Source organism: Mastigoproctus giganteus, chromosome 5, assembly GCF_048544385.1.
Source record: "Mastigoproctus giganteus isolate SK-2022 chromosome 5, ASM4854438v1, whole genome shotgun sequence".
In the NCBI taxonomy this organism is placed as follows: Eukaryota; Metazoa; Arthropoda; class Arachnida; order Uropygi; family Thelyphonidae; genus Mastigoproctus; species Mastigoproctus giganteus.
The window spans coordinates 217,929,301-217,947,833 of NC_143579.1; the positions used below are offsets into that span (position 1 = coordinate 217,929,301).

Consider the following 18,533-nt stretch of genomic DNA (forward strand, 5'->3'; position numbering starts at 1 on the left):
GCCTAAGTTGCAGAGAGTATTAATAATAATAATAAAAATAAACTGCTATATCTTATAAGGCTCGTTGTAAAGCTCGTCGTTTTTAGAAGAAAAAAGTTTTCTAAAAAAAATTTAGGGCTTTGCCCATGATTCGTGGGGAAATATTTCTCTCAGCTTTTTTTTTTTTGGAAACTTCTAAAGGACCCATGCAATGTCCATTACTATGACTCTGCTGCCCTTGCACCATAAAATAACAAACCATTACTAGATCCAGCTGTGGACGCGCTGGACTTGACAGGTCCCTTACGAAGAGAATCTTTGTGCAAAAATTGTTGATTCCAGATTCATGACTGCAACCTTCTCCGCCTTCAAAACTATACAGACAGTTTTAGTGGAGTAGTGTTCTAAAGTAAAATTTTACTGTTTTCACAGACCAATACTGCTTGAAAGCAACTGTCAGGTACTGCGTACCCATTCTCGAAACTTTTTTTATTAAACAAGTTAATGTACGTAATGCGTAACATTTCAGGCGCTTTCGATTTTTTTCTTAAATTAATTGAATTTATTTTATTTTTCTGATGAATAGAAGTGAAAAGATAAATATAGTTATCTCCTTATCAATTATTTACTGAAATTAGAATTTTACAATACACACGAAGTATGCACACACACTGTCTACAGCTTAACAATACTGCATTAAAACTCCATTTAATCTACGAATTTCTTTTTTGTATTTAAATTGTAGGGAAACAAAATAATTGCCGACTTTTTATTTGTTCGATTTTAATGGAATTTGGTTTGGCCCAACAAGTTTATAACAAACCCTATATATGTGAACAAGCGTAAAAACAGGCCTTTATTGATGCAAACTTCTAAATACAGGAACTCCTCGACTTACGGAAATTCGACTTTACGTAAGTTTTTGCCGGCCGGTGCAAACTTAAAAAAAATCGTAAAAACGTATTTTGCATCCTGTAAGAATAAATGGAAGTATCGTGAAAATATCGTAATGTGAGCACAATAACACTTTTTTTTTTTTTTTTTTGTAATTCGTCCAAGTCCTTGGAAGTTAAAATTTCGCTATATTACTAAGCTATTTATCTCAAAAAAGGTCATATTTATAATGGAAATTGCACTGCCCTTTTATCGTTATAAGAATCAATTTTGAACGCCTTTGTAATATTTTTCTGAAGCACGTTTCTGGAGGCCACGACCATAAAACAACAAAAACAAATTGCACTTTCCAGTTTATTGGGCTTTTATGTTAGTGCATCTAGTTGTAAACAGGTAATAAACTCGATCTTATTGCATTTGCGATAATAATGATAACTGCAATTGTGTGGGTTTTTACGCTATTATGGTGAAATGTTGAAATCTTGAATCATATAAAAAACAAATTTTCAGAAACTTTTCTTCATTCCTATTTATGTATTACAATGATGAAGGGAAAGCGACCGACGAAAAGTGCAAGTGGTGGTAGTGCCAGGAAACGAAACAAAATCGATTTAGAAATGAAGATGATTAATTAAGAAGCAGGACAAAATTTGTCATCTATTGCAATGGAATTAGGTCTCGCTGCTTCAACAATGAATACTATTTTAAAGGACAGTGCACATATAAAAGAACATGTCGAAGGATCAACGCACTTAAGATCAATAGTGATCACAAAACCGCATTCAATTGCTATATCGAAGATGGATGGAAAATCAGATTCAGAAGCAAGTGCCCCTGAATCTAATGACCATTCAAGCAAAAGCAACAAGTATTTATAAAGATATTAAGGATAAGTACAGCGAACCCCAACCCAAGTTCATGGCAAGCAACAGGTGGTTTAATAGGTTCACCCTGGTTTCCACTACGTTAAAGTATGTGGTGAAGGCACCAGTGCTGACTGCAGCTGCAGAGAAATTTTTTGATGTGTTGGAAAAAATTATTGATGAAGGCGGCTATTCAACGCAGCATATTTTTAATGTTGATGAGACTGCTCTGTGTTGGAAAAAAATGTCGGATTGAACATACATTGCCAAAGAGAAAAATACAATGCCAGGTTTCAAGGCATCAGAAGATAGGGCCACACTCTTTCTTGGGACTAATGCAGCAGGAGATTGCAGATTAAAACCACTGCTGGTGTTACCATTCTGGAAATCCTTGTGCATTTAAGGGCATCAATAAAGCCACCCTACCTGTGCATTTTTGATCGAACCAGAGAACATGGATAACAATATCTCTCTTTGAGAATTGGTTTAAATGCTGCTTCATTCCTGAGATTGAAAAATATTGTAAAGGCAACAACATTCCTTTCACGATTTTGCTTCTATTAGATAATGTTCCTGGACATCCTACGGATCTAGATGATTTCAATTTGAACATGAGAGGCTTGTTTCACTCTTGTCAAGAAGCCACCAGGGTTGCTGAAATAAGACATTCTTTTCAAAGCAACTTAAAAAACCTGGACAGCCTAAGTCACTTTTTTCCAGCAAACACAATAGAACTCTTCAATCAACTAAGAATTGAACTGGAAAAGCTCTGTAATGAAAAAACCTACAGATTGCAAGTCTTTGCTGAATCCTATTGTCTGTAGTGTACAGCCACTCGGCTCAAAAACTGCATTTAATTTTGATTCCTTTTAACTTTATATTCTCAGTATTTTAGATGTCAACCTAAGATGTCAAAATTCTAAATATTCTAAGTTTTCAAAGATGCCAAAAATTTAAATATTCTATTATAAAATCATAATTACTCATGTATTCCAAAATTCTGTATTCGACCTTTCAGGGTGAATGTCCCATGAATTTTGTAACCTTTTGCTCGTGGGTCCGCTTCACACCTTAGAATGTAACTCTCACCCTTCTAGTCAATGGCTGTCCCAGGGGTGTCTCTTCAACAGAGAAATAAATTGAAAATAATAGTAATAATAATATTTCTACTGCCAAACACTACTTCACTCATTCAACCTATGGATCAGGGTGTTATTTCGAATATATAAGCATACTCTTTACGCACAACATTTGCTGAGGCATTTTCTGTAGTAGACGATGAGAAAAATTTTATGTTGAGAGACTTTTGGAAATCTTACAGTTTTTACCATGCCATCTTAAACATTAATAAAGCCTGGGCAGAAATTACTAAAATTGTTTAAATGGTGCATGGAAGAAAATATGCCCACAGCATGTAAAAGGCTTCGAAAGGTTTTAAAAGGACAAATCATACGAAGAGGTTACAGATAAGATTGTAAAGGTTGCAGAGCTACTTCTGTTGGAGGTTGATGCCAAAGATATGGAGGAGTTAATAGAGAATGAAGAGAAGGAATTATCTAACGAACTTATTGACTTGCAGGCGGTGATAGTGAAAGAAGAAAATGCTGATGAAGCTCAAGATGAACCAAATGAGCAGCCAAGATGCTTCATCACCAGAGAGATGGCAATGGCATTTCATGAAATTCATCGGCAATGGCGAGGTTTGTGAAGGTGGATCCTGACAGCAAACAATTCTTAAAAGTTAACAGAGGGGTGAATGATAAAAGCCACCATCCAGTCATCCATTAATATGTTCTTTCGTAAGGTTGAGTGCGTACTTATCAGTTGAAGATGTCGATTCTGGCAACGATGCTCGAGAGGTAAAACTTAATGATGTTATGCCTGTCTCCTCTTTTTTTTGTGATTTTATAATTTTAAAATTTTTTTAAATTGCACACTTTTGTAATTTTTCTTGCACATGAGATAAAAAATTGAATAAATACAATAAATAATTCTATTTACACGTTTGTCGAACATTTCTTTTTTGATTCAATCAATTCTGCACAAGCAGGGGGTTAATTCCCCGACTTACATAAAATCCAACTTACGTAGCATTCTGCGGAACGCAACCCTTACGTAAGTCGGGGAGTTCCTGTATTAGGACTTGGTGCAAACTGAGCGTGAGGTTTGCATACCTAGTTTACACTCCTGGGATGCATTAGGTTTATCTCTCTCTCTTTACCCCTCTCATAGTGCTTGACATACCTTGATTTTTCTATTCTACGTATATACAGTATATGTATCCATGCATTCTTATATTAAGGAGCTGATGTAATTTTTCATTTATTTACTTTTTTGTAACTTTACTTGCTTTCACTTTATTATCTAAAGCTAGTTTAATTAAATAATTGATTAATTGTAATGTGTGTGTGTATTTTTAAAATTTTTACACACATTATTATTATTATTGAGAATTACAACTTGTCAAGAAATTTATTCTTAACAATAGTAGTAGTAGTAGTAGTGGCATGTGATGCAAGAAAGCAAATGTATGAGCTTATGCAGCATCAGCCAAAAAAAAAAAAAAAAAAAATCACACCATTCCCTCCAAATGCCTGTCCAGTTCCTCCTTAAATTTATTCATCCTATCAACTTCCACAATGACAGATGGAAGTTTGTTCCAGCAATTAACCACCCGCTAGCTAAAGGCAAATTTCCGCACATCTATTCTACATCTGTCTTTTCTTAATTTTAATTTATGCCCCCTTAGGTTCGTAATCTGAACTAGTGGAATGATCCCGTCAGAATTCAGCGTGCTCAACCCATTCAAGGCCTTATATACCTCAATCAGATCACCGCGCAGGTGCCTAGTCTCCAGCGACTGCAATTTGCAGAACTTAAGCCTCTCTTGGTAAGAGGATCCCTTCATTCCCCTCACCAATCTTGTTGCCCTTCTCTGTACACGCTCAAGTAAATCTACATCCTTCCTAAAATGAGGCCTCCAGACCTGTACGCAGTACTCAAGGCGTGGCCTGACCATTGCTTTATACATAGGGATAATCACCTCCTTTTCCCTGCTAGCAAAATTCCTATATATCATTGACAAAACCCCATGACCTGCCCTGGCAGCCTGTCTACATTGCTCAGAGAACTTCATATCTGACTGCACAATTACTCCCAGGTCTTTTTCATTTTCTACCACCTTAAGTGTAGTACCACACAGTTGGTACGTTTCTCTGGGGTTACTTCTACCCATATGCAGTACTTTGCATTTGTCAAGGTTAAACTTCAGTTGCCACTTCTTAGCCCATCTGCCCAAATTATCTAGATCCTGTTGCAACAGCACACTGCCATTACTGTCATTAACAACCCTGCCAACCTTTGTATCATCTGCAAACTTCGACATTAAGCCTGATATACCTTCATCAATATCATTGATAAATATACAAAACAACAGTGGACCTAACACCGAACCTGTGGGACCCCACTAATAACATTAGTCCAAGAAGAGCAGCACCCATTGATTACCACCCTCTGTCTTCTCCCACTTAACCATCCTTTTATCCATTGTAGCAACTTACCCTTAATACCATTCTGCTCCAATTTGTACAATAGTCTTCCATGCGCAACAGTGTCAAAAGCTTTCCTGAAATCCAAATATATGATATCAAAATTTTTTGCATCCAGTTCCTTTGTAGCCACATCATAATATCCTACCAAATTTGTCAGACAAGACTTTCCCTTAACAAACCCATGCTGTGTTTGAATTATTGCTGCAGTCTTGTCTAGATGATCCTGCAATGCATCTTTAACCAGCGACTCCATTATTTTACCCGGAACAGAAGTTAAACTAACTGGTCTGTAATTACTCGTGTCACCCTTCGATCCCCCTTTGTGAATTGGGGATACATTTGCACATCTCCAGTCAGTGGGAACCTCCCCTGAGTCCAAGGATGCTCTCATAATTATGGCTAAGGGTTTTCTTAGTTGCTTTGCCGCCTCCTTTAATATAACTGGATAGATCCCATCCACCCCAGGTGCTTTTCTTACGTTTAACTTCAACAATTTCTCTTCCACTTTGCTCTCAGTTATTACAAAATCATTAAGTATCTTGCTACAATTTGATAACCTTCTGCCATTTTCAAACCTTAATAATTCCTCACGTGTGAATGTAGATGCAAAATACTCGTTCAGTTTGTTTGCTATCTGAGCAGACCATCGATGTGAAGTGGACCAATCAGATTCATCCCCTTCCTTTTAGAGTTTATATAAGTAAAGAAATCCTTGCTGTTTTTCTTAGCATCTTTTGCCAAGGATTTCTCGTAATCTGCCTTCGCCTGCCGAACCTCCTTTGTGACCTGATTACAGATTAACTTATATCTGCCATAGGCTTCTGAGTCGCTTGATAATTTGTATGCACCCCATGCATTTTTCTTCTCTGTTACGAGTCTCATTAGTTCATTTGACAACCATTTAGGCCTAAACCTTGAACAATATTTCTTAATAGGTATGAAACTTTTAGTAGCTTCCACGATTAATTCCTTGAATGCTTCTCACTTAGAATTTACTGTTGGTAACATCGTCAGTTGATCCCACTGTACAGAATTTAAAAACTGTCGGAGACCACTGTACTCGCCTTTACGGAAGCAAAAACCCTTTCCTTTACCCCTGATGGTAATTAAATCTTTAAGTAAATCCCACGTCAGTACACTGTGATCACTGCCACCTAGTGGTTCTTTTATCTGCAAATTCCTAATACATGAATGATCACTGCTAATAACCAGATCAAGAGTATTACTTTCTCTGGTTGCCTCTCGAATATGCTGCTGCAGAAAACAATCATCCAATAAATCCACAAAAGTCTGACTTGTGAGTGCCCAACCCACAAGTTCCAGTCAATATCTGGGAAGTTAAAATCCCCCATTATAAGACATTCCGATTTACTAGCCCACTCTATTTCTCTGTTCAGTTGTTCATTGTACTCATTCGAGTCATTAGGCCTATAACACACTCCTACTCTAACTTTTGCTTTCACAGTGCTTATGTCACACCAAACTGACTCAACAGTGCACTGTTCATCTATATCAACCGGATGCACTTCTTTTGATTTTATATTTTTCTTTATTAACAGCATAACACCTCCTCCCTTCCTATCCTGTCTATCCTTTCTGTACACATTGTACTCCCCAAATTCCAGTTCGGCATTCCTTATATCTGTGTGACACCACGTCTCTGATATCCCAACAATATCTGCCTTTGATGCCTTGACCAACACTTCAAATTCATCAAATTTATTTACTATACTTCTAGCATTGGTATACATGCAAGTATACATGCACCTATTCCTATTCCCAGCCACTCTAACACATCCCATATACCCACCTGTTTCACGACGGATGACTGACATCCGTCCCTGAAACCCCCAACACCCCTCGCTGCAGGTCGCTACTTATTCTAAAAGAAGTTGTGCAAGAATCACCTTCACCTCTGCCTACGGCTACTGTTAAACTATTAGTCCTTGTATCCCCCAAGCTATCAGTTTTCCGACCCACCTAACATTGCCTCGATAGCATCAGCAAATATTCTTGCACCCTTTCTATTTAAGTGTATCCCATCCCTGTAGAAGCAATCTCTCCTGTTAACAAGTACAGTCCAGGCTGAAAAAAATTCTACCCCTTGAGCCTTGCACAATCTTTCCAGGGCCGAATTGAAGGCTCTATCATTATATACTCCCTCCTATCGTGTCTGAGCAGAATTGCAGACACTTTCAAATTCAACCCTAATTCACGGCTTTTTTTCATCAGTGACCTGTACTTGTTAAGTAATTCTGCCGGTCTCCTTTTCTTAATATCATTAGTGCCGACGTGTACAACTATATCACCTTTTGTGCCCTTAAAAGATGATATCTGCTCTACAACGTCATCAACCTTTGCCCCTGGCAGACATACCCTGGTCCTGTTCCATCTATCCTTTCTACAAAGGATGTTTCCCTGTTTCCCTGACAATAGAGTCACCAACAACTACTAGTTCCTTTGGGACCAGCGCAATCTGCCTTGGGGGTTGCCGCTGTGTTGCGTGATGCCCAAGTGCAAGTTCTGTTGTTGATGTGGGCAGCTGAGAAGTTCATTTATTGTAAACATATTTTTTTTGATAAAAAGAAATTCTATTTTGTTATTATTATTATTATTATTAGCCATATTGTGCAATCAAGCCTTAAACTTATGCTGCACCAGCCAGAAAAAAAATTGAGTTACCCTGAGAGAGAAAGAGAGGGGGAGAGGGAGGGGGAGGAGTCAGAAATAGAAGAGAATCCCCAAGAAAGAAAAGAATGATAATATCCAGCTCAGGACCCTGGATGTGCCAAGCCCACACTCACCAGATGTGAGCCCCAGGGGTAAATATTATAAGCAATATTGTACTTATACAAGGAGCATTTGAAAAGTTAGTGGCTTTGGTGTGAAAGGGTAATGGTAGTGTTAAAAATTTCTGTACTTAAATGTACAACACTTCAGACTATTAACCCATCAAGTTTCATGCAGTTTCAATGGTCTTTTTTTTTAATTACAGGTCCCGAAGTCAACACAGTTGTGGTAAATGAGGAAAGATTGATAAAATCAGTTGCCGTACAGTCATCCAATATGGAGGGGGGGGGAATTAATGCCAAAGGCAATTCATGAGGATATGGTTACAACATTTGGGGAGGATGCTCCTTCATATTCCATGCTTAAGAAGTGGGTGACAGAATTTAAATGAGGGAGGGGGGATCCCAGAAGATGACCCATGCTGTGGGACACCTGCAAAGTCCATCACTCCAGAAATTATTGACAGTGCATGATCTGGTGACAGACGACTTTAAACCTGTTGTGACTCTAAGCTATAACATGTATGAGGCCCTTCACTGGTTCATTGTGACAATATTAAAAAAGAATTTTTTTTTAAGGTGGAGTGAGGCCCCCTGTAATATGACACCCTAAGCTGTAGCTTGTTTAGCTTATGTGTAAATCCAGCCCTGTCTGGTGATAAGTGATTAGTGACAATTTGGTACATTACAAGCATCTTGGTAATCTCATCTGAACATGTGTACCACATAATAACGGAGGTTTTTGCTATGAAAAAGGTGTCAACACAATGTCCCAAAGTTGACAGCAGATCAGAAACCCACAATAGTTGTCAAGTCAAGTGAACATTTGTATTTTCAAGCATGTATAGCAAATTTCCTTGTAAAGTTTGTGACCATTGATGAAATGAGCATCTATCACTTTCAGGCAGAGACAAAGGAATGGCTAAAACTGTAGAAACACAGGCTCTTCTCTGGTTGTCCCCCTCCAAAGAAAGCCAAGTGAATTCCTTCTACTGGAAGGATGATGCCATCATTTTTTTGGGATGCTTGATAGTGTTGCTAATGGATTACCTTCAGAAAGACCAGACAGTCACAAGGGCATATTATGCAGACCTTGTGAGGCATTTGAGTGAAAACATCAGTGACAAATGCTGGGGTAAACTTTGCGGAGTCTTTCTCCACCAGGGAAATGCAATACACTTGCTCACAAGTCTATCATTGCCATGGCTGCACTGCATGAGTGTGGCTTTGAAATCTTGGACCATCACCCATATTTATCAGAACTAGCACCATCAGACTTTCACCTATTTCCTAATTTGAAAAAATACCTGGTGGAATCCATTTTCCCCACCGAAAATGATGTCATGGCTGTAGTGGATGCATTCCTGGAGGTCCAACAGAAAATTTTCTTGCAGCTGGAATCAACACATTGCAGCATCAGTAGCAAAAGTGTATTGACTCCAAAGGGGACTGTTGAAAAGCAACATGTTACCGGACTCCTCAAATAAGCCCTTCACACTCAGGCTGTGAACCTTTCAAATGCCCCTCATATATTATAAAAAATATGTGCACATGCATAATGTCAAAATTTTGCACTTTAAAGGGGGACAGGAAATTTGAACTAAATTTAATTAAATGGAACTAAGCTAATAGCACCTAATGTATATGTTTATATACACTCACTGGCCAAAAAATTAGACACCTTTTGCAGTTGACATCAACAAATAATTAAATGCATAATATGCAAATGTAAATTGTCATATCACATGACCATAAGATCCTTGGTATCAGATAAATACTGTATGCTTTCCTTAGGCTTATTAGTTGATTTGCTCATGAGGAAAACAGGTGATATTGTTGGAGCATGTTTAGCAGGAGCCACAAATAAGAAAACAAAGGAAATCACTGGTGTGTCGAAAGTAACCATCTCTATATGATGAGTGAAAGATAAAAGGAAGAAATGTAGAAGGAATTACTCCAAGAACAAGACTACATGAATTTAAAGCAAATTGTACATCAGAATAGAAGGTCCAGTGTGCAGCAACTTATTGAAAAATTCAGTTTAGGAAACGAAAGATCCATTTTCCACTGAACTTATAGAGTTGAAGAATCTGATATTTAGTAGTCATGTGCCTATACAAATGCCTCATTCTTTCTAAAAAAAAAAAATGAAAGATTCAAATGGAGTGGTTCCACCAATGCCAAGACTGAGCTGTGGAACAGGTGATAAAGATCATGAGATCTGATGTCTCAGTTTACACATTTGCACAATGGTAGAAGTGAAAGTGTGGTATGAACTTAATGAAGCTATGCATTTGGATTGTCGTATACCTACCACTCAGTGGCTAGAGGCAGTATCATGGTATGTGCTATCTTTTGTGATATTGGACCAGCCTTACCATGTAATGCTTCATTTTCACCTGGATTGTGATAAATTCTTTCAAGACAACAATGCAACTATCTGCTATGCAAAAATTGTATCTGAATGGTCTGAGGAACATTTCCTAAGATTTCCAACATCTGGCCACCTAATTCTCCAGGTCTGAATCAAAATGAGAATGTTTGGGATATGCCAAAAAGGGCAGTTCACCTTTGCAGTTCTGCACACATCGAAGGGCAGGAAATTTGGAATAAACCTAAATGGCAGTAACTAATAACATCCAATAAATATAAGTGCATGTGTGCATGCATGACAATGATGTCACTGACTCAGCCATTGCAGAACACTTTTACAGTGAACAACATTTTGATTACAACCCACGACTTAATGTTTAAGTTTTGGATTACGTGCTAGTTTCTCATCATCTCTCGTGGTTGCAAACCCTCCATACAGTTGTGGCAGGTTCCACCATTAACTATAGTCGTGGGACTCGCACACATCCTATTATGGAGGCCACCATTTTACAGTGCGACGAGAGATGGTGAACTAATAACATAGCTAATGTACGATGCACTAGGTTGGTGGAGTCTGACGATTAACATCTCTCCTTTTTTTTTATCCCTCTTTCTTCTGTTCTTTGCTTTTTCACTGTCCACGAACCACACCAGATGATTTTTGTGTGTTTGAGTAAGATCTTCTGCAAAATATATTGACTTGTTGTCGCGTTCCTTAGTCAGTTTGGGAAAGAGGCACAATGCCTTGAAAGCTTCCCATAGTTTATCATTTTATTTGATTTCTATGAGTTTTATTATATTTTTTTCTTTATACAAAGTTTTAAAGCTTTTATTTTTACATAATCTCACCATTATGTTGTATATTTTGATTACGTATTTAGAATTTCCAATTAACGGTTATTTTAACAGTTCATTGGTCAGTGCAGTATTATTTGAATATGAGTACACTGAAACTGACTGTATCTTTTTTATTATCTTCTTCTTTTCCCATTAAGCATGCTTCTTTTTGGGTTAGGATAGATCATTCTTCCATCATCTTCTTGACCTTCTTCTGCTTTGTTAGCATTAGTATTAGTAGAGGCACATGATGCAAGAAAGCAAGCTTATACAACATCAGTCAAAAAAAAAAAAAAAAAAAAAAAAAAACCCTCCCCATTCATTCACTGCAAACGTTTGTCTAGTTCTGCCTCGAATTTGTTTAAGCTGTCAACGTCTACGACAGATGGAAGTTTGTTCCAACAATCAACCACCCGCTGGCTAAAGGCAACTTTCTGCACATCTGTTCTATAACTGTCTTTCCTGAATTTGAATTTGTCCCCTGAAGTTCGTAATCTGGGCAAGAGGAAGAATTCCATCAGCATTGAGCTTGCTCAAACCATTCAAGGCCTTATACACCTCAATCAGATCAGATCAGGTGCCTAGTCTCCTGACACTGTAATTTGCAAACCTTAAGCCTTTCTTCATAAGAGAACCCTTTGTTCCATTCACTAATCTTGTTGCCCTGCTCTTTACTCATTCCAGCAGCCCTACATCCTTCCTAAAATGAGGCCTCCAGACCTGTATACAGCACTCAAGGGGTGGCTTGACCATTGCCTTATACAAGGGGATAATCATCTCCTTATCCCTACTACAAAAATTCCTGTATGTCATTGACAAGACACCATGAGCTACTCTTGCAGACCATCTGCACTGCTCAGAAAACTTTATATCTCCCTGCACAATTATCCCCAAGTCCTTTTCATTCTCTACCACTGTCAGTTTAGTACCACACAGTTGATATGTTACTCTGAGGTTACTGCTTCCGATATGCAGTACTTTACATTTGTCAACATTAAACTTCAGTTTCCACCTCTTAACCCATCTGCACAACTTTCCTAGATCCTTTTGCAGTAGTGTATCATTAGTGTATCAACCCTGCCAACCTTTGTATCATCTGCAAACTTAGACATTAAGCCTGATATACCTTCATCAGTATCATTAATAAATACAGAAAACAATGGACCTAACACTGAACACTGGGGGATTCCACTAATAACATTAGACCATGAAGAGAAGTGTCCATTGATTACCACTCTGTCTTCTCCACTCAACCATCCCTTTATTCATAGCAGCAACTTGCCCTTAATGCCACACTGCTCCGATTTGTACAGCAGTCTTCCATGTGCAACAGTATCAAAAGCTTTCCTGAAATCCAAGTATATGATATCAAAATTTATTCTTTGCATCCAGTTCCTTTGTGACCAAATCATAGCATCCAATCAAATTGGTCAGACAAGACTTCCCCTTAACAAACCCATGCTGTGTCGGAGCTATAACTGAAGTCTTGTCTAGATGATCCTGCAATGCTTCTTTAACCAGTGCCTCCATTAATTTCCCTGGAAGAAGTTAAACTAACAGGTCTGTAATTACCTGTGTCTCCCTTTGATCCTCTTTTGTGAATTGGGGTCACATTTGCATGTCTCCAGTCTATGGGTACCTCCCCTGAGTCCACAGAGATTGTTTGCTAATTAGGTTCCAGTTCTTTACTATTTTTGCCCACCTGTTATTATCCATCCTATTTTTGTTTTTCTCATTTTTTCCCCTGTTATATATCCATTCATTAATAGGTTGTATTTTACACTATCTGATTTCCTCATTTTTAACTTTATCTCTTGGTGTTTTATTAGTTGTTTTCATTTCTGTGGTTTAATTTATTGTTTTATTTTTACTGTTTTATCTCTTATCTCAGCTGCATATGTTATTATAGGGCTTACTGTCATTTTATATATTTTAACTTTAGCATCCTGATTGATGTTTGGATTCTTCTAGTTGGAAAAAGGTTAAATACTAGTGTAGGGTTTTCTGATTTAAAAGAACTTAATAAAATGTTTCTTCATGAGTTATTCCTGTTTATTTGTATTCATAGGTAGTTAAATTTCATTCTTTTTGTTCTCATTTACATCTGAATGGTTCTTTTGCTGTTGTTAGGCTTTTTGTTTTTCCTATGGATATTTCCTTAGAGAAAATTATTTTATTATACTCACCTTATGTACTCTTTTATACACATTTATATCTCTTGAGGTGGTGGAAATTTCAGTTTTTAAATCCAGGTAATTAGCAGTGGTTACATGTGTTAATTTTTTCAAGAATAAGTTCTTTTGGATATAAGTTTGCTAAAATTTTGGATAAAATGTGGACAGTTAATGATAAATTTTCCATGAATCTGAAAAGTTATAGTTCATCTGGAAATGTTTTTTTCCATGAAATATTGGTATAAATTAGCTGTTACACACAATTCAGGACTTCCCGTGAGCATACCTTTATCTTGTAAGTAAAGCAATGTCTCCCATCATATACATAATTATGGAAAATACACAAACAAGTAGTGTATTCCAGTATGTTATGTTACAGTTAATAACCCGCCCATGTTTCTTATATAGTTTAAGGACTAATTTTTAGGTTTTGAGATCAGTACTAGTGAACAAACTATAAAAGTCAAATGCTTGCATATGTGTTATACCATTATTTTTAACTTTTATTTTGACTTTCATAGTGTGTTCTGTAGTTTTGATCACAGTAATCAAAAATTGGTCCTTAATCCTGAAGTTGTTGATAAGTTGATAAAAGAGGACATTGCTCCAAAACCTTCTTGGTATATATTTTGTTTTTATTGCCTTTAGTACTTTAATTGCTTTTAATATTTGTATGTGGGTTTTTTTTTTTTTTAATGTTTTAGCCTCTATTCTTTATGAAGTTTGTTATACTGTGCTTTTTCACTATGAATTATCGACATGAAGCTGCAAAAAGGCACTAAGTTTTTTTGCTAACAGTAAGATTGTACAGTAATGATGCAATTTTCAAACTGTTTGCTTTCTTCTTGAATTTACTACATATTAAAATGCCTTAGTGCATTATTCAATACATATTGAGTGGAAGATATATTATATCAAATATAATATATTGTAGCAGATAAGCTATGGGTTCCATGGATTTTGGATATTTTCAGCTCCACAATATGCAAATTGTCCATGAGCACACAGACTCCAGAAATATCATACATGATAAAGAACTGGTGCACTGTGATCAATTATTTGAGCCAGAAAACAATCACTGTTGCTTAAGTCACCAATGACTAAATTCTACCTGTTACAAGTCTTCCAATAACAACTTGACCCTAGAGTGTTCACTTGGGATATTTATGACACCCCCAGTGATTTTTAGTAGTTTCACACAAAAAAAAATGCAGCATCATTGAAGTGGTAATTTTCTGCGATACCATTTTTTTAAGCCAGCCCAACATGTAAATTGATCTATTAATACATACTTATATGGACTTTATCATACCTGGTACCATATGAACAGGTAGGTACACAATGATCAGCACAGTTCATATGCCAAGGACTTGGAGCCAGCCAGCCAGCTCTAGATGATTAATTTTATATTTCAGTTTCAATTAGAGGTCAATTTTTGAAGTGATCAGTGTGTTAGTGGTAGTAGTAGTAATGTTAAATGATGCAAGAAAGCAAGCTTATATAGCATCACCCAAAAAAAACACAGTTCACCCATCCGTACCCTCCAAGAATTTGTCTAGTTCTTCCTTGAATTTATTCGACCAAACTACTGTACTTCTACAACAACAGATGGAAGCCTGTTCCAACAATTGACCACCCACTGATTGAAGGCAAACTTCTGTACTCATATCCTGCAACCATCTTTCCTAAATTTGAATTTATGCCCTCTCATGTGTGTAGTCTCAAAAAGTGGAAGAATGCCATTAACATTCAGCTTACTCAATCCATTCAGCACTTTAAACACCTCAATCAGATCTTCCCATGGGTGCCTGGTCTCGAGGCACTGCAAATTGCAGAACGGAAGCCTTTCTAGGTTAGAGCACCCTTTTGTTCCATTCACCAATCTGTTTGCTCTTCTCTGCACCCGTTTCAGCAGATCTACATCCTTTCTAAAATGAGGCCTCCAGACCTGTATATAGTACTCAAGATGTGACCTAACCATGGCTTTATGCAAAGGGATAATTACCTCCTTATCCCAGCTAGCAAAATTTCTGTATATCATTGACAAAACCCCATGAGCTGCCCTGTCCTGGCAGTATGTCTGCACTGCACAGAGAATTTCATGTCTGACTGTACAATTACCCCCTGTTATTTTTTTGTTCTCTACTACCCTGAGTGTAGTACTGCACAGTTGATAAGTTACTCTGGGGTTACTGCTACCCATGTGCAGTACCTTGCTTTTGTTAATGTTAAACTTCAACTGCCATTCTTGGCCCATCCACCCAATTTTCCTAGATCTTGTTGCAGTAGTTCACCCGGATGACTGTCATTAACCACCCTTCCAACCATTGCATCATCTGCGAACATAGACATTAAGCCTGATAATATACCTTCATCAATATCATTGATAAATATTGAAAACATCTAATATTTCCATTGTTTTTCAATTTGTGCTATTGAATACTAGTTTTTAAATTATTTTTGTTCTTTTTCTCACCAAGTGATTTTTTTTTACTTGGACTCATTTCTTCTTGTTCAGATATTTTTTATTTTTGTTCCTTTCAGATCATCATATTATGTCCCTTTATGAGAAGTCAAAGTCAAAGCTATCCCCCGATACGAATCCTTCAGGTGTATCTAGGAGTAGGTCTTTTGCCGGACTTCTTTCTCACCGTAGAACCGCTTCAGCAAGTGCAACAATTAGTCATAGCAATACAGATGGAAGTAGCATCAGCAGTGGAGGGAGCAGTAACAGCAGCAATTTATCACGTGGAGCAGCTTTAAGTAAGGAAGTGGCCATTTATGTCTGTTATTGCAATCTCTTTTCTGTGTTTTAAAAATTGTTCTTTCATGTTAGTAAATTACAGGATAATATGTTGAATTAACTACCTGTGATCCTTCTAGAAGGTGATCAGTTTACAATAAAAAAAAAATGAAAAAAAAAAAAAAAAAAACTGGAATAATATTTTAAACATATTATTCTCAGATCATTGGGCGAAGTGACCAATACACTCTTGAAAATATACAGAGCACTTATCTGATCCTGAACAGATTGTAGGACACCACCATATGATGCCCTCCAGTAGCGAAATTCAGTTCATCACAAAGCTAGCCAAATTGCTATAGAAGCTTTGTGTATGTCTCTAATACACAGCTTATATGTGAAGGAACATGAACCACCTATATTTCCAGCTAAAATAGTTAACACTGCAGGATGCCTGTAAAATGCAGTCTACATCCAGTCATTCTATGCAGAAAACAATCTGCACACCAAAATGGAAGAATTTATATATTTGCCAGACTGCAAATATAGGTATACAAATAAGAGTTATTAACATAATTAAATAAGGCATATGATGCAAGAAAGCAAGCTTATGCAGCATCAGCCAAAAAAAAAAAAAAAACCCTCCCATATATTTGTTCCAAATGCCTGTCCAGCTCAGCCTTAAATTTATTTAGGCTATCCTTAAATTTATTTATTAGAAAAGATGGAAGTCTGGTTCCACCAATCAACCAACTAAAGACAAATTTCCGCACATCTGTTCTACAACTGTCTTTCCTCAATTTGAATCTGTGCCCCCTCAGGTTCTTAATCTGAGCAAGAGGAAGAATCCCATATCATTCAGCTTTCTCAAGCCATTCAAGGCCTTATACACCTCAATCAGATCACCTCACAGGTGCCTACTCTCCAGGTGCTGCAATTTGCAGAACTTAAGCATTTCTTGGTAAGAGCACCCCTTTGTTCCCCTCACCAATCTTGTTGCCCTTCTTTGTACTCATTCTAGCAACTCTACATCCTTCCTAAAATGAGGCCTCCAGACCTGTACACAGTACTCTAGGTGTGGCCTGACCATTGCCTTGTATAATGGGATAATCACCTCCCTGTCCCTGCTAGCAAAATTCCTATATATCATTGACAAGACTCCATGACCTGCACTGACAACCTGTCTGCACTGCTGAGCAAACTTCATATTTGCCTGGATAATTTACGCAGTCAAATGACTTTAAGAACATGCTGTTTCTGCCTACCACCACCATCAAACAGCTAATACACGAAGCTGTTATATTTCCTTCTTAAACTGGGGAAAAAATTGGAACAGTGTGGTATTAGGGGCAAGTTACTTCTACGGATAAAAGGATGGTTGACTTAAAGAAGACAGAGTGGTTATCACTGGACACATCTCTTTTTGGTTTTCTATTATAGTAGAGTTCCAGGGTTCAGTTCTGGGCCTGTTGTTGTTTTTTTTTATTTTTGTATTTATATATCATATTGATGAAGGCATATCAGGTTTAATGTCTAAGTTTGCAGACGATATGAAGGTTGGCAGGATGGTTAATCACAGTAGTCAGAGTATGATGCTCTATGCTACTTTAGCTCTGTAAATTAGGTAGATGAGCTGAGAAGTGGTATTGAAGTTTAATATTCAAAAATGCAAAGTACTGCATATGAGTAGCAGCAATCCCAGAGTGTTGTACCAATTATGTGGTAGCACACTCGTGGTAGTTCAGAATGAAAAAGACTTGGAGTAATCATGCAGTTGGCCTTGAAATTTTCTGAGCAGTGCAGATTGGCTGTTAGGACAGCTCATGGGGTTTTATCAAGTGACATAGAGGGATAAGGAGGTGATTATCCCATTGTGTAATGTAATCTTGAGAACTGTATACTAGTCTGTAGGCCTCATTTTAGGAAGGATGTGGATCTGTTGGAACAGCTATGGAAATAGCAGTGAGATTAGTGAGAGGAACAAAAGAGTACTCTTACCAGGAAAGGCTTTAATTGTGCAAATTGCAGCATCTAGAGACTTAGGTACCTGTGAGGGGATCTTACTGAGGTGCTTAAGGCTTTGAATGGATTGAGTAAACTCAATGCTGGCAGCATCTTGCTTCTTGTGCAGACTACACACATGAGGGAGCATAAATTGAGAGTGATGAAGGATGGTTGTAGGAGAGATGTGTGGAAATTTTCCTTCAACCAGCAGGTGGTTGATTGTTGGAACAAGCTTCCATCTGGTGTTGTGGAAGTGGATAGTTTGGATATATTCAAGGAAGAACTAGACAAACTGTTAGAAGGAATGGACAAGTGATATGAAAAGT

At 37.4% G+C, this 18,533-nt stretch overlaps 1 protein-coding gene across 5 annotated transcripts in view; it reads left to right on the forward strand.

Annotated features, from left to right (window-relative positions):
• The window catches only part of LOC150086112 (rho family-interacting cell polarization regulator 2-like), a 324,874-nt gene that overhangs the window by 154,181 nt on the left and 152,160 nt on the right, over positions 1-18,533 (forward strand). For all 5 annotated transcript variants that reach the window (XM_090374381.1, XM_090374377.1, XM_090374378.1 and 2 more), the window contains one exon: positions 16,005-16,223. In XM_090374381.1, coding sequence (XP_090230507.1) covers positions 16,005-16,223 — 219 coding nt within the window. The remainder of the gene's footprint in view (positions 1-16,004; positions 16,224-18,533) is intronic.